At 39.9% G+C, this 16,681-nt stretch overlaps 1 protein-coding gene across 5 annotated transcripts in view; it reads right to left on the reverse strand.

Moving 5' to 3' along the window:
* The window catches only part of Adcy2 (adenylate cyclase 2), a 370,478-nt gene that overhangs the window by 88,545 nt on the left and 265,252 nt on the right, over positions 1-16,681 (reverse strand). For 4 of the 5 annotated variants that reach the window (XR_012449249.1, XM_074077754.1, XM_074077757.1 and 1 more), the window contains 5 exons: positions 14,077-14,225; positions 8,020-8,131; positions 5,366-5,493; positions 2,286-2,444; positions 357-489 (listed from right to left, as the gene is read on the reverse strand). Coding sequence is in view for 4 of the 5 variants with exons in the window: in XM_074077754.1 (XP_073933855.1) it covers positions 357-489; positions 2,286-2,444; positions 5,366-5,493; positions 8,020-8,131; positions 14,077-14,225 (681 nt within the window). In the remaining variant the exon portion in view is untranslated. The remainder of the gene's footprint in view (positions 1-356; positions 490-2,285; positions 2,445-5,365; positions 5,494-8,019; positions 8,132-14,076; positions 14,226-16,681) is intronic. The other variant, XM_074077756.1, reaches the window with a different exon arrangement.

Below are 16,681 nucleotides of genomic sequence, written 5' to 3' on the forward strand. Positions count from 1 at the left end.
TCTCTTTATTTAACTCTCTAACTCACAGATACCAAGGTTGTGCCCCCTGAGAGCCTCACACAGGGCGCACCAAACAACAGATACACTAACACTGACTGACATAAGAATGGTTCTGACCAGCAACCTGCATCAGAACCGTTGCCATACAGACAGTTGATGCATTCCAAGTTCCTTGAACAAATCTTTGAATTCATTGTTAGGCTCCATAATTAGGCCACTTAATGCATTTAAAGTCATTTTAAAGGCAAGAAACTACACTAATTTTCATCTAAAAACACTTACCTATATCAATATTTTTCCCCTCCTCCCTATATTCTCAGAAATAATAATCACAGACTCATTACAATGATACTGACCTTGGGGTTGATTACAAAGTAGGTTTTCACGAGATGCTGTTTTAAATATGGGTCCCTGATGTCACCATCTCCTTCTTCCACTTTATATGCTCCATTCAAGTGCTCCAAGGTGACAGAGGAAATGTGAACACGTCTGAAATACCATTTTAAAATCACAGTCAAGATATCACAGGATAAATGAGATGAAAGAGGTTTTTCTTCTTGTGATTTCAGCAACAATTTCTCCTCCAAATGAAGAAAAATCAATATGTTTTTGAGGAAAGAAACTAATTATTCCATTGGCCACTGCTTTGGAGTGGCTCCCAGAGGCCATGAGCTTTTCTGTCTGTACTGACAGGAACCTGCATGGTAGGTGTGGTGAGTTACACTAGAGAAAACTCGGTCATGTTGAATTTTTTACATAAGAGGGTATCTTTCAAAAAGCACATCAAGGCTGTTTTAGGAAAAGTGCAGAGCACTAAGAAGGTATAGGTTTTCTTTCTCTTGCTTCTCCAGATTATAACGTTATTTATTTATTTATTTATTTGCAGCACTGGGGTTTGAATTCAGAGCTTCGTGCTTGCTAGGCAGGAGCTCTACCACTTGAGCCACTATGGCAGCTTTTTTTGGTTGGATATTTTTTGAGGTAAGGTTTCATGAACTATTTGCCTGGCTGGCTTCAAACCACTATCCTCCTGATCTCTGCCTCCTGAGTAGCTAAGACTGCAGGTGTGAGCCACGGATTCCCAGCAAATTACAGACTTTGTGTTGAGAATCTCATTTCTGGCTGCTAACCAAAGACAGACACCACAGTGGCTTATGTTAACAGTGCTGGGGTTATAGGTCACCACTACTAGAGAGACGTCATAGCTGGATTGAATTATAAGACATCACTAACCCGGAGCCTTATTTATAAATTTGCAAATAAGTAAGGATTTATAATTTAGTATCTGATATCTATAGCTGCTGGTTATGGTCTACAAGGTTGGTGGACTTGAGTCTTGAGAGTTTGTGGATTTTATTTATTTTCATTTATTTATGTGCGCGTATGTGTTCTGGGGATGGAAGTCTGGGCCTTCACGTGTGATAGACAGTACTCTACTATTTGCCAGGGTACAAGCCCTTTATGCTTATCTAATTATTATAAGAAGCTATTAGGTATGAGTACCATGGTACCAATACAAGCAAGAGAAGGCATCTAAAACTGACCGGCTGGTTATCACCCACTGGCCTGCCCTTCTGTGTAAGGCAACTGACCGGCTGGTTATCACCCACTGGCCTGCCCTTCTGTGTAAGGCAACTGAGCGGCTGGTTATCACCCACTGGCCGGCCCTTCTGTGTAAGGCAACTGACCGGCTGGTTATCACCCACTGGCCTGCCCTTCTGTGTAAGGCAACTGAGCGGCTGGTTATCACCCACTGGCCGGCCCTTCTGTGTAAGGCAACTGACCGGCTGGTTATCACCCACTGGCCTGCCCTTCTGTGTAAGGCAACTGACCGGCTGGTTATCACCCACTGGCCTGCCCTTCTGTGTAAGGCAACTGACCGGCTGGTTATCACCCACTGGCCGTCCCTTCTGTGTAAGGCAACTGACCGGCTGGTTGTCACCCACTGGCCGTCCCTTCTGTGTAAGGCAACTGAGCGGCTGGTTATCACCACTGGCCGCCCCTTCTGTGTAAGGCAACTGAGCGGCTGGTTGTCACCCACTGGCCGCCCCTTCTGTGTAAGGCAACTGACCGGCTGGTTATCACCCACTGGCCGCCCCTTCTGTGTAAGGCAACTGACCGGCTGGTTATCACCCACTGGCCGGCCCTTCTGTGTAAGGCAACTGAGCGGCTGGTTGTCACCCACTGGCCGTCCCTTCTGTGTAAGGCAACTGAGCGGCTGGTTGTCACCCACTGGCCGCCCCTTCTGCGTGCAGTTTGAAGACAGGCTTGGGGCTGGTCCTTACCCGGGGACCCCTCCAGCTTCCATGTGGTTGGCCAAGGTAACATCATGTGACCACACATCGTACTGCCACTTCTGCAGACCAATCACGCCACACAGGACATTCCCAGAATGCACTCCTACACGCATGTTGATCTCAACCCCAGTAGCATCTCTCACTTTCCTAGAGAGAAAGGAAGTGATGTCACAGATCAGTAGCATTCCGTCCTGGTCGATTTTCCTGGCATGCCAGTATTCAGAGTTTCTCAAATCTCTGCACTTGGCCTTTTGCAGAAGATCCCTGCTCTTCCAAAAGGAAGGGCATTTCCTCGCTGCTGCTCACAGATTAGCGCTACAGCTCTGATCTCTGGTAGGAAAGCCAGCTTGGGACCAACCACGGTGGTGACAGAATATCGGCTGCTGTTTTGTACTTTTTGATCGATATGAATGAAACACTTCTTTACATTGTGTGCTGCCTTTGCTGTGGATTCATGCTAGAATCAAGTGACATTGCCTTGTGATGTCAGCACACTGGATGTCATTTGCAATTCTATTGTTTCCTAAGGTGTCTGTCCCCAAAGAACATTGCTACTAATGAGAGAACAATACAGCTTGCCTGAGAGCTGAATAATGACTTCAGTTTGAATAAGGATATTTTTTAAATAATCATGAGATTAAAGCTTTTAGGTTGTATAATTCTTTAATAAAAAGTGGAAAATACACTTTCAAAAGCTTTACTAATGCATAATTTATGAAGGAAATTAATTAAAAATTTGTTTTAAAAGTACCTTAGGAAGCCAGGCACAGTGGCTTACTTCTGTAATCCCAGCTAGATGGGTGTCAGAGATAGGAGACCAGCCAGGGCAAAAACAGTTAAGGAGACCCTATGTCAAAGAACAAGCCAGTTCTGATGGTTCAGGCTTATGATACCAGCTATCAGGAGGCATATGAAGGAGCAATATAGTCTGAGACCTGCCCAGCAAAAAGTGTAAGACTGTATCTGAAAAATAACTAAAATAAAGCAAAACAGATGGAGGTGTGGCTCAAGCAGTAACGTGCTTTCTTAGTAAGTGCAAGGCTCTGAGTTCAAACCCTAGTATTGCCAGAAAATAACAACAGAACCTTTTTGCTAGCTCATTAACAAAGACAAATGGAGAACACCATTGCTTGGCAAGGCTCATTTATCTCTGCCAACTAAATATACTCAACTCATTATTTAGAGTATTACTGTTAAAAAGAAAAAGTATGCAGAAAGATGAGTTTAGCTACGTGGAAAGACTTATCTCCAGAGAAAATGTGGAGGGAAGTCACACAGTGGAGACGGGACTACCAGCGTGAGTCACAAATCAAAATGCCATAAGCACATACACCATGCTTAAATGATGAAAGAACACCATGTGACAATGCGAAAATGATAAAAATGGTGTTAAAAATAAATGGCTGCCTGAGAAAAGTGTTCCTTCACAAGCTTAAAAAAATTAAAATTTCTGTACTCATCCTTATCTTACGGCTCGGTGATTGGGAACATGAATGCTTGTCCCTCGAATGAGAGAGAAGAGGACAAAGATTTCAGAACTTGTGATTCCCTCTTTGTGACGACATTATGGAGATGTAACAAAACAATGTATTTTTGATCATCTGATGAATCATGCACCGAGACCTAGGTTGCCTCTAAGGGCAGTTTATAAACTTGAGAAAACCTGTTAGCTCCACTGACTGGCTTCACTTAAATCTAGCCCTGCAGAGTCATTACCATGACTTTGAAAAAAAGCAAAAAATATTTTTCACACATTGGAGAGAAAATGATTTACTAAGGGAAGAAATACGTAGAACATGGCTATTTCCGATGACCTCTATGTCACATAGAGAAACAGTTCTCAGTAGCAACTCCTCTTAACCCTGCTTTCACTTTGCCTCCTCCCATTCCAGTCCAACAGCACCCACCATGCCTCGCTGCTGCGCTAGTGGACAAGGTTGACCACTAGGTCTCATTGGAGATCCTGGCCTCTGGCTGAGGCTGGGCAGCCCAGTTACTCTTCCCTGGACTGTGCTGGCAGGTCACCTAAAAACCTTTTACTCTTTGGCATGTGACCCGCACACACAGTGAGAAAACATGGTGACAACTGGACTCATTGCTTTCCCACTTAGTCCTATTTACTCTAATCTTCAGACAAAGGAGCAGAACATCAAGCACAGAGTCTCCTCCCTTTTTATATTAAAAATATGCAGTGGAGAAGGAAAAATCAGTTGTCTAAGATAGACAAACCAAAAAATCCAATGCACTAAATCTTCCAATTTTCCAACCATCAGTAAAAAGCTTTTATCATTTATAAGAATATTCTAGCTTCTACAAAGAGCATTACTAAAAAAGGAAGCAGGAAGGTGATGGTAATAGAGACTTCCTTTCCCCCCATATGCCTGCCCTGTGCCCGGCAGTGTTACTGATAACACTATTCTTTTCTTTTCTTTTGAGAAAGGTTCTAACTATGTAGCCTAGGCTGGCCTCAAACTCGAAATCTTCTTGCCTCGGCCTCTGGAGTTCTGGGGTTACAGCACGCTCTGCCTGTGATAACATTATTCTACATAAGCAGATTCTCTCTGGAAGCACAGGGGTATAAACGATAGCTACAATGCAGAAAACCCATGTTAGAGTTGCAAGTGACCATACATTCGCAAAGCTGGGCGTCTTTGACTAGGTGATATAATTCCGAACTGAGTTTTGTATTAATAGCAGTCTCATAGTAAAACTACTTTTCCCCTTACAGTATGTGGATGGATGCTTTGAGTGAAGATTTCATCTGAACATCAAAGCAGAGGTTCAAATTTTTAAAAAAATCACCTTTAAAAAAGCAAAGCAGATAAATTTCTAACTTAGCTTCGCTGTGATTCAAAGTGAGCAATAATAACACCGAACACGTACAGAAGCCTTACTTTGGACTGAGTTACTCATGTGTCAATAAAGGGTCCTCTGTATATTTATATTTGAGTGTACAATAATGTACTTGGTGTACATTAGTGTAGAAAGAAAAGCAGAGATAGTCGCAGGGGAGAAGCACAACTCAAAGCCGCGACACATTAAAAGGACTTTTTAAGCAGTATTCTTACTTTATGGCTTCACACATATCCAATCCCATTTTCACACAGTTCTTGGCATGGTTAGGGAGAGATATTGGTAGTCCAGAAACACAGTAATAGCAGTCTCCTAGAATCTTAATCCTCATGCACTCATTCTCCTGAAAGAAAAAAAAAAAGCACAAAATTCCATTAGCACTTGCACAAGGAGTCAGATTATCCAGCACCATCAAGCGCTGATGTTCCTGACTCTACCCCCAAGGGTAGGGCTTGTGGGGAGAGGGAAAGGAGAACCTGGGCTTTCCTTCATTGCCCCAGCTACAATCCTATCTCCAAAGCAGGAAGGATAAGGGGATGGGGAAGACATGGAAAAGAGTGTTCTGGACTGATTTCCTTAATCTGAGCAGAGGATTAGGACAGGGTTATTTTTCCTTGGTCTAAACACAGTCTACAGACACAAATAGAGAAATGAAACATTTGAGGCAGAGCAGAATCCCTCAGACTATAAAAGATGGTCAGAACTCAATTTGTGTTAGAGTTGTATGCCATTCTTTACTATGCTACAGTTTTCTTCATTTATTTTAAACCAGAAGCAAATTTTTACCCACAAACATGCAACATCCGATAAACATCTTCACAATCTAATAAGCCATTATTCAACATGGCCAAGTAATTTAAAATTTAATTCTGATCTTAGGCTAAACTCTTTTAATACAGTGTTTGACTATTTAATTATTTTCCTTGGTTGGATTGTATTCATATTGTAATATTTAGATTAACTTCATGCAAATGCATCAATTCTACAACTATGTTTAACTTTTGCAAACAGCTTATAGACTGTTCAGTAAAATAAAGCAAAAAAAAAGTGTCAAACACAGATTCTTTTTCCCCTGATGCTACACAGGTTTATGCTCAAACTGAACAAATTTTGAACAATAAAAAGAACATGAAATCTTCTTCCTCTTCAGCATATGTTAGGTTTCTGAAAGTTCGGCATTTTTCTTTCCCTGACTAATTGCTCACAAGCTAGGACATGCTTTCATGCTTATTTATAGCACTATCAGTGGCATGACTAGTAATTGCAATAACAATATTATAAATAAGAAAAAGGCAAACAATTACTTATTAGTCATGCTGCCTCCCACACTTCCTAGATAAATACTCTGAGTCTAGAGAACGTGAGGATTGGTTACAGTGCAAGGCAATGATTTTGGATTCCTTGGCTTACAGTGATGTGCTTTGCCAGCATTCACTCAGTGGATCGTGCTGTTTGGCTACAATGCTTTCTAAGTCCATGCTATTTAACTATGAGCCGTGAAGTGCTGTCTGCTGTGTGCTTCCCTGTAGACCTAGGTGTTCCTCTGTTCCAGTGGTTAGAGTAAATCACAAGGAATACCTCTGATAAGAGTAATGAATTGTGTCCTGCAAATACTTATGTAGACACCAGTCCTGGTACCTTCATCTGTGATCTTATTTGGTGATGTTTATTGTATGCGTAATTAGTTAAGATAAAGTCCTACTAGAGCAGGGTGGGTTCCAATCAATATGACAGAAGTGACAGAAAGGGGGAAATTCAGACACTGAGACATGCACACAGAGAAGGGAATGTCTGGTGAAGCCTGTGGTACTTCCATTGGTCATGGCTGGGTTGTTTCTTCCTAACATGATGAGTCAGCCCAACAAAAATGACTTTTGTCAGTGAAAAAACTTTAGTTTCAACCTTTCCTTTTCTATAAATTGCTACTTACAAAACTCCTTCACCTTTGGGTTGGTAAAGGAAGGAACCAGAGCTATATTCTTAGTGGATTTTTAAAAATTTCCAGTGAAACCTGTCACGTGGCACGAGACAGAAAACGTGGGAACCGAACCCCAGAATGACCATCCTGAGAGATGCAGGTCATATTTTCTCCTCAGATGTTTGCTTGAGCTGAATTTAGGACCACTTCTTCCACATATAAATAGCTAATATTAATAGGCAAATATAGGTTTTTTTTTGTTGAGAACAAATCAAAGACAAACTTAGGATGACTGGAGTTGTTTTATGAAAAGTAAAGAGCTTGCAAGGAAGAAAAATTTTGTGCATCACCCCAGCAACCCTGAAAAGCCCAGTAAGTAAGGGCTAGTATGGTTTCAGATGGCTTGCCATCATTTCTGACATGTAAAATTTCCCTTGCATAAGCATATTACGGAAAACCTGAAACTTATCTTTCTGTTTAAGTGGCACAAAAGTCAAAGCAAAAAAATGAATCAAAGGTAAGTAAAGAGCTTTCCCAGATGGTCTGCATCCTATTTTAGTGGTTCTTCCAGAATCTAGTTTAACCATATTAATAAAGGACAGTTATATCTGATGAGAGACATAACCTTATCAACTTGACACTGAAATACCTACAAAAAGCACTTCAAAATACCACTGTGCAGAGAGAATCTCATCATGAATGTATTTATTGTATGAGTGCTGAAATATATATAAGCAGAAGTTTAAAACTAGATGAAAACACGTGGTAAATATGTGCTAAGGCATGTCCCATCCTGGACACAGGTTTAAGGCTCAATTGCAAATAAAGCCAACATATTGTACAAACATTCTTGAAGGATGCTTTTATGTAAAAAGGGAGATAATGGGATGGAGAAAAAAGAAGCCAAAATTTCATCAAGTCCTCCCAGTGGAGGGGAAGCCAGCTGCTCACCTTCGCAATCTGATCGAACTTCCCAAAGAGTTCATTTAGCATGTGGACCAGCTCCCCTGGTGAGCAGTCACTGGCCAGCCGGGTGAATCCAACGATATCCGCATACAAGATACTGTGGGAACAGGGTTTGGGACAGAATTTGAAAGTCTGTATTTGTTAGGAAAGTCATGACAATTTTCCCAATAAAAGAGTAAAGTTACTTTGTACTTTGTAATTTCATGAGAAAGATGTCATTTTCCTGGAGAAGGAAATTCATAAACCTTTTGTTAAATCGTCCATTTAAACATTTTTTTCTACTGTTAAATTTCTGTAGTGGAGGTGAGGAGTTAGCAAAAAGAGGAAAAGTTCTTTCTTGCATGTGTACCCTTCCAGGCTGTTCTTTCTGCTCACCCTCCTTCCCTCACTCCCTGTGACTCTGGGCTTCATAACTGACTATATTACACCAAAGTGACTTGGATGATCAATGGAGTGTGGTTCTACCTGAATTGTCACATGACAATTCCTAAAGTAGAAATGGCAAAATGATAAAACCCAATCCTACCTGCACTGATTCAAATTAAAAATTGGAATAATACTTTTCTTTTTGAAAAAGATGATTGAATGGTTCTGAGTATTTATTATCTGTCGGAATGAAGCATACGTAATATTTCTTCCTATAGTTCATAGTTCAGTTGGGGGGAGTACATTCATTAACCAAAAAAGGACATCAACAAATGTCCTATTGTAACATATGATAAGTGCTACAATTGAAAACAGCACAGAGCTAGGAGAGAAGGGGTGTAGAGGCTACATGGTGAGGGATCGAGGGACATCATTCTTAGGAAATGACAGAGCTGTTCCCCTCATGAGATGTGTAGAGCAGTGGAGGCTACTGTGAGATTCCTTAGCACATATATGTGCTTAGAGTAGGGAAACACAGCACACAGGTGTGCATTATACCCTTTCCTACACAACAACATATTTCAATACTTAGGAAAGTCTTATAAAGAAGCTTAAATCTCTTGTTGTTTGAGCATTTGCATAGTGAATATGGTATGGCTTAAGAAGTAACATGAAGCAAAAATAACTAGCATTTCATACTCGTTAGACTAGCTATTATATAAACAAACACAAAAATACAGAAAATAACAGGTGTTGGCAAGCATGTGGGGAAATTGGAACTCTTGTGCATTGCTGGTGGGAGTGTAAAAGGTACAACCATTGTAGAAAACAATGATTAGTTCCTCAAAACATTATGGCTAGAACGCAATCTGACTCAGCAATTCTACTTCTGGGGACATATCCAAAAGAACAGAAACAAGAGACTTGTATTTGCTTTATTCACAGTAGCTGAGATGGAAAAAAACAAATGTCCATTGACACATGACAGATAGACAAAATGTAGTTTGCAGACATACACTGGAATATTAGCCTTTAAAGCCTATGTGAAATAAGCCAGATAAAAAAGGACAAACACTGTATGATCCCAATTATGTAGGGTTCCTCAAGTAGTCAAACAAAAAAGACAGAAATTAGAATGGAAGGTGCCAGGGGCTAGGTGAGGTTTATGGCATATGAGTGAGAGTCATTGTTTAATGGGGACAGAGATTTTGTATGGAGTGAAGAGAAAGTCCTGGAGACAGATGGCAATGATGGATACTGAACACTGTGAATATACTTTACCCCCACTAAATAGTACCCTTAAAATGGTTTCTGCTGGGTATTGGGGGGGTGGGAGAGGGAGGGGGCGAAGTGGGTGGTAAGAGAGGGGGTGGGGGCAGGGGGGAGAAATGACCCAAGCCTTGTATGCACATATGAATAATAAAATTTTTAAAAATAAATAAATAAATAAATAATAAAAAAAATAAAGTAACACCCTGCATGGCTCAAAAAAAAAAAAAAGAAAAAAATGGTTAAAATTGTAAGTGTTATGTATATTTTACCATAAAAAAAAACACAACGTGGCACCAGTCAGCTGGGCTCCTGTCCACTTTAAGGTAAAGACCTGTTCCTCTGCAGGTGGACAGGAGCCCAAGAGACCTTTTCCAGACCCAGGAAAACCAAGGACGGAGGCTGCACTCTCTGTCTTATTCCAATAATCCCTCAAACAACCCACATCTCCCATGATCTTCTGAAGAGGCAGGGATGGCAGACATTGAGTCATGATCTAAGAAGGATGATTAGGTCTCTCATCAGACAAAGAGTATCTGACCCAAAGCAGAATTCAGAAGTAGAATGCATGTACGTGCAAGGACAGCTGACTCCACATCCTTCTGTTCACAACTCACACAGTGCTTCCAGTGGGCAAAACCTGTAGTGGGTAAAAGATCCCTGAGATAAGCTGGCTGTCCAGAGGTTGTTTGACAGTAGAAGATTAAAAAAGTAAGCAGTTGATTGTGGTACAATATGCGAAGCTACAAAAAAGGAAGCATGATGTGTTATAGGATCACATAGGAGGGAACATGGGCAGATTGGCACTGTTGTAAAACTTATTATGGCTATGGATCCTGGAAACAGACAGGTCAGTTAGAATCATTTTCCAGGAATCCAAGGGAGCCCCGTGGCGGGACTATAATGAGGGATGATGGAGAGAAGTGGACATATGAAGAAGGAGAATGAACCAGGCATTGTCAGATTACTAGTTAAATGTTTGTGTCTGGGAAAAGGAAGCATCAAAAATGAAGACCAGTGTCTGGTTGAGAAATGAGGTTCAGGAAGTGAGGTTTGTACAGATCACAGTAAGCTTGTAGAGGAAGATGACTAGTTCAACTTTCTGTTAGTTTTATAACACCATCTTAGATACCCACTAGGTAGATGGACATGGAAATCTATGTTGAGTTCTGTGTCTTAGAATCATATAGATGGATATTAAATTCCTGGGAGAAGAATGAAGAGAAAAGAAAGCCCTGACAACACTCATTTGTAGGAGAGGCTGGACTTAACTTATAGAAAAGAAAACCATTAAAGAGACTCTAGGAAAAAAGCAAAGGGAGTATAATGTCACAGAGACCTAGGGATGGGCACATTCCTTAAGTAGGGGGTAAGGTCTTCGGGGGCAAGCATACCAGACTGGTCAGTGCAATAAGGGTGCAGACATCTTACTGAGATCTTTTCTTACTGGGACAAGATGAACTGGTGGTGAATTTAAAAAGAATCACTTTTGTAATTTGGTGGAGGTTAACAACAGAGAGTAGCAATTTCAAGAGAGGAGAAAATAAGGAACAGCAGGTAGTGTAGAAAAATCTTTGTAGAATTTGTGCTATGAAAGAAAGAGGTAGGTTTAGACTTGGATGGTACACAAGATTAAGGGAAGTACAGTGTCTTTATGTTATATTTATGTCTTTGTGTTTTTTTTAAATACATGATGGATTTGCGAATGTTTTGGATCTGGTGGGAAAGATTCAGAAAAAGGCTAAGGCTATAGAGATTCAGAAGGCAACCACTAGCTGCTATCTTCACATTGATATATTGTTATATTACATTTTCATTAGATAGTAAAGAGCTGGTAAATGTCACTAATGGAGAATAAATATTTTTGGTCAAAACAGAATCAGCAAGTAATCTTTTGGTAATACCTGGAAATGTAGTAAATTCTCACTAAAAAAACAGCAATCCATTCAGGTATTTGCCAGACTATCTATACCTCCTATATGAATTGAGTCTACTTCTTTGATTATATATGTCCTGTTCCAGGATGAGAAGACCACACATTTTCAAATGTATTTTAGAAATAATTGGTACTATGTCCCATTTAAGCAAGTTTTTAAGCTATTTTAGATCTCAAATATATTGTTAAGAATTTAAATTTAATTTGATAGTACATATATATTCAAGACAATCTGTGAAAGAAACAGTCAGGGCTGTTTTCACCCATCAATTGCTTAAAGAGTGTGGTAGTCAGTCTCTATGACAGCCCCATGAACTTTGTCTTTTGTCATTCATGCCCTTGTATTGTCTTCTTCTACATGGCATAGAACTGACCTGTGTAACCAATAGAATATGACAAATTTGACCAAGAAAAAACCTTCCAAGGCTAGGTCATAGAAGATAAAACAGCTTCTGCCTGGCTGTCTTGGATCTCCCTCTCGGGGGGAAAGTGAACTGGCACATTGTGAGGATGTTCAAGCAGCCTACGGTGAAGACTAGAGGAACTGAGGTCTCCAGCCAACAGCCAGCATAACAGCCAAATAAGGAAGGAGCCATGGCAGAAGCAGGTCCCCAGAAGTGCAGGTGACATCTGGCCTGCGACTTCACGGCAGAGCTTAAGCCTAAACTACTTGGATAAGCTACTGTGAATTCTTGACTCAGAAACACTGTGAAAGGTTTATCCTTGTTTTTACCCACTAAGTTTGGGGGTAATTTGTTAAACAAGAATTGATAACTAGTACAGAGAGCATAAGAACCCTTCATTAGTTGCCTGAGGTTGGAGTGTTTTTTGTCATTTTATATGTTTGTTTCTTGATGGTGACACAGCTACTTAAAGAGGTGGCCCCATTTAGATACAACTGCATTCCCCTTTACGTGTTTTGAATATCTAGTAAGGGACTTAAAGATATTTCCTGCTATGGGAGGAGCACTGCTGCATTTCACACAGCTCAAATTGGAAAAGAGCAATTAGTACAATGATACACCTAGTCAGAACCATGAATGCGTCTAATTTAATTTTATAGATGGAATGCTTATAAGAAGGAAGGCAGGCCAGGATTTTAAGTGATTTTACTCCTTAATATGTGTGAACTTTCTTGAAATATGTTTAGCTTTTTTCCTATTACTTATCTAATGGTGCTTAGCTCCTGGTGAAATGCAATTGAGCTTTTCTGTCCTCTTTTTGCTGAAATGAGTTTCTAGTTGCATATTTACGTCTATGTATGCTTGGGTCATGCATACCACTGGCTTCACAGGCCCTTTTCAAGACCTGATGTCAAATGAGAATTACTGCAGCAATGTCTTTAAGTTTCAGTTAAATTTACTTCTCACTAATGACCTTTAAGAACCTTAGAAGCCTGTAGTGGAGAGCCAGGAACTGGCGAGATCCCAGTTCCAGCAGATGTTCAGCAAAGGTTGGTCATGGTGGTAGTTGTTACTAAAGGATAGATCAATCCGTTTCTCTACAACTTAATTGACAAGACCAAAGTGTGACAAGTGAGACCAGATACATGCACAAGGGACCAACATGCATTGCCAAGCTAGAACAGAAAGAACGGCATCAACACAACCAATGGATGGAAGAACAACCCTCCCTTCTACCCAAAGAAGAGGTACTAGGAGTGGATGGTACACAGAAATCAGTGAGGGACCTAGTCTTCAGTGGCAGGGAGGTAAGAGTATGGCAGGGACCCCACTCGAGCCTGCTGTGAGGGCCCTCATGGTTCCTTTCTAGAATTCAGGGGAGACCAAAGCCTCACAGGGCTTTCCTTACTGACCACAAACCCATGATGTCATGGGACTGGTAGTGGTTATTAGTTAGATTATCGTCATGTTAGTTTTCTAAGTACCATAGTTCTAGGAATGACTGCCTGGTTAGTAACTATGACTATGATAGTCTTGACTAAACGGTGTCAAAACACATTACTCAAGGTGCACATTAGTTCAGGTGCCCTTTGTCATTGTTTGACCATACACCAGAAACCCATCATCCCTGGTGGAAAGCAGAACATCCAGCTTCCATGGAATGCATTGGCTTCCCAGAGGCCCTACCCCCACATCAAGCCCATCTGGAGGAATCAATCCTTGTGCCTGGAAAGCCATGGACCCTACATCAAAGCACACTGCAATATGACCATGGGTTTGCAGAATAAGGACCTCACTGCCAGCCTTTTATCTTCTGTGAATGATTGTCAGCTCTGGAAAGCAGATCTGTGAAGGACAAACTCAATGCAATAAAAAGGGTCTTATTTTATTATAATCAAAGGACCCAAGAGGCAGGCAAAGAGTGATTGCAGTGGGAGCTATTCCAGTTGGGAAGGATTAACAGTTAAATAGAAGAGATGTTAGATACAGATTCCAGTCAGTCAAAAATGTCCTCAGAAGGCAAATGGCTTCCCAGGGCTGCTGAGGGGTTTGGGTAGAGGGCCATACCTCACATTGGTGTGGCGCTTGACATAGAGATTATGAAAGTTGTTTGTGTTTTCCATTTGGCCTGCCTTGGGCCCTTGCAATCTCTGGATGATCTCGGCCTTCATCTCCATGGCTATGTGAGCTGGCAGCAAGGAAAGCAGAAGCCGTTCCTGGAACACAATAGAGAAAGAAGAATCAATGTGTGTCCAACGACTATGGAACCAGCCAAGTCATATTTGAAATATTAGAAGGGGGCCAATATAGGAGATCTTTCCTATAGGTTACAGCACAGATTCCATATATATATATATATATATATATATATATATATATATATATATATATATATATATATAAAGAAAAAAACACTATCAAATTTTCTAAGGTCAGACTGTGTTATTATATTATTTACTATTTTTTGAGTTCTTCAGCATGGGAAATAAAGGAAGGCAAGCTTATTTCCCCAAAGATGTTATTTATCTATTTTGACTTATAAGTAGTAAAGCAGGAATAATATTAAAATCCCAGAAACTTGTGGTCAGTCTAAGATAAAAGCATTCATTTTTTGCTGCTTTCTCATTTGAGAGATAAAGTATAAACTTTATTGCACTTTAGAAAGGCAGCTAATATCCTAAATTTCCTAAAAAAGGCAGTCAAATATTTTCCAATATTTCATTTCCTCAGGTCTCTTTCAGTGATTCTAAACTATTATAAAAATGGAGTTAGCTTCTGCTAAATGTTATTCATGAAAAACTGAAGGTGAACAAAAAGAAGCCAGAACATATGAGCTCTGTGCATTTTTGTCTATGAATTCAGTAAATTTAGTAATTAATAAATATTAGCATGCTATATTACACTCATTTTAGTAGTATAAATATATAATAAATGGATACTTACTTTAATATATATTTATTTGAGATAGAATGGCATTTTTTATTATTTTACAGGAAGATGTATATTTTTTGCCCTTAATTTTTTTAAATTTTACACACTGAGGGTTTTCCTTATGCCATTTTCACATACACATGTAATATACTTTGACCATATTCATTCCCTCTATGACTCTTTATCATCCTCCCACTTCCTCTTTTCCTCTTCCCTTTCCACACCCTTAGTAGTCCTCCTTTTACTTTTGTGACCTTTTTTATTCCATTAGCTTTCCAGCAAATGGCATAATTTTGCTCTTCTTTAGGACTTCTGTGTTTGTCCTCTTCACATTCCACACATCCTGCAAGGGCCCTGAAGAATGGAGCTCGCTGCCACTGTTGCCAGTCCCATTCAGTATCCCTCCCTGGGATAGGACGATGTCCCTTTCTGGTTACAACCAGATCCTTGTCTGAGGTCCCACTTTACATAAAACTAATAGAGACATCTTCAGTCATCGTCCCTCCTTCTCCCATATTCTGTAATAAAGATATGGTAAATGCCAAGAGCCAGTCCTTCCTGAGAGACACAGATTGTATGATGGAAAAAGGAGAATCAAATATAGTACTTCTCCCCACCACTAGCTTCATTTAACAAACATATGTAAATTACCATCTCTATTTTAAACTCAAATGTAGAAGAATGACCAACTTTTTGTTGGTGGTTTGAAAAATAAGGATAACAAAATTCAAATGTTATGTAAAACAATGTTTTTCTTTTGTCATGTTAAAGATTTCTTGAGATTTGGGGAAACAATAAAGATTTTGGGAACAACCAACCAATGACATAAAAGGCTAACCCACTATCAAGTGATTCAGGTACCACCAGCAGACAGTGAGCTATGTTTAGACTTAGCTCACAAATGGGATCCAGCTTTGGGGTGAGAGCATGATTTTATGGTGATACAGGGCTGTACCATGGGGTGGGCCTCCAATAAAATACCAAGTTCTAATGGATGGAAATCAAGACACTTTCCTTTAACTTTGTCTTTCTCCCTTTAAAAAGTGTTCTGATTTGAAAGAAAAGCTCAATAATACAGGTTATTAAACACAAGGCTGTCCTCTCTGCCTCCCTGAGAGGTCACTGAAGAAAGGAAAGCCCAATATCTTGGCACAGAAGACAAACTTCAACCCAATACATAATCTGACAAGGTTAATATTTCCTTTAACGTTTCAGTGTTTTGTAATGTAATGGAATCTCTGCCAAATTATCTGAAAGCAGCACACAAACTTAAGTGTTCAACATGCTAGATACATCACATAGCTATATTATCTTCCATGTACATCAGATAAATTCCCTAAGGAAACTTTTGGAAAGTCAGGTTGTCCACTGATTCATTCATACCATCACTGCTTCCTCCTCTTGTTAGAGATGAGTACATAAATGCCAGAGAACTTGGCTAATTTGTATATTTTCAACTCATTCAAACTCATATTCAAAGGTATCCAATGAATAACTTGGCCTTAGTTTCAGGGTTTCATTTCAACATATCCTTTTATTATCCTTTCATTATTCTTGGTCAATAGCAATGGCTTTTTCCTAGGACTTGTTATTCTAACGTTTTGTATAAGCGATCCAGAGTACATTTCATTGTTCTGTTGGGCACTCCAAGCTCCAAGGATTTTCTAGTATAATGATGCAAAGATCTATCCAGCTATCTATCTATCTATCTATCTACCTGTCTGTCTGTCTATCTATCTGT

This window comes from Castor canadensis, chromosome 6 (genome assembly GCF_047511655.1).
Source record: "Castor canadensis chromosome 6, mCasCan1.hap1v2, whole genome shotgun sequence".
Lineage (NCBI taxonomy): Eukaryota > Metazoa > Chordata > Mammalia > Rodentia > Castoridae > Castor > Castor canadensis.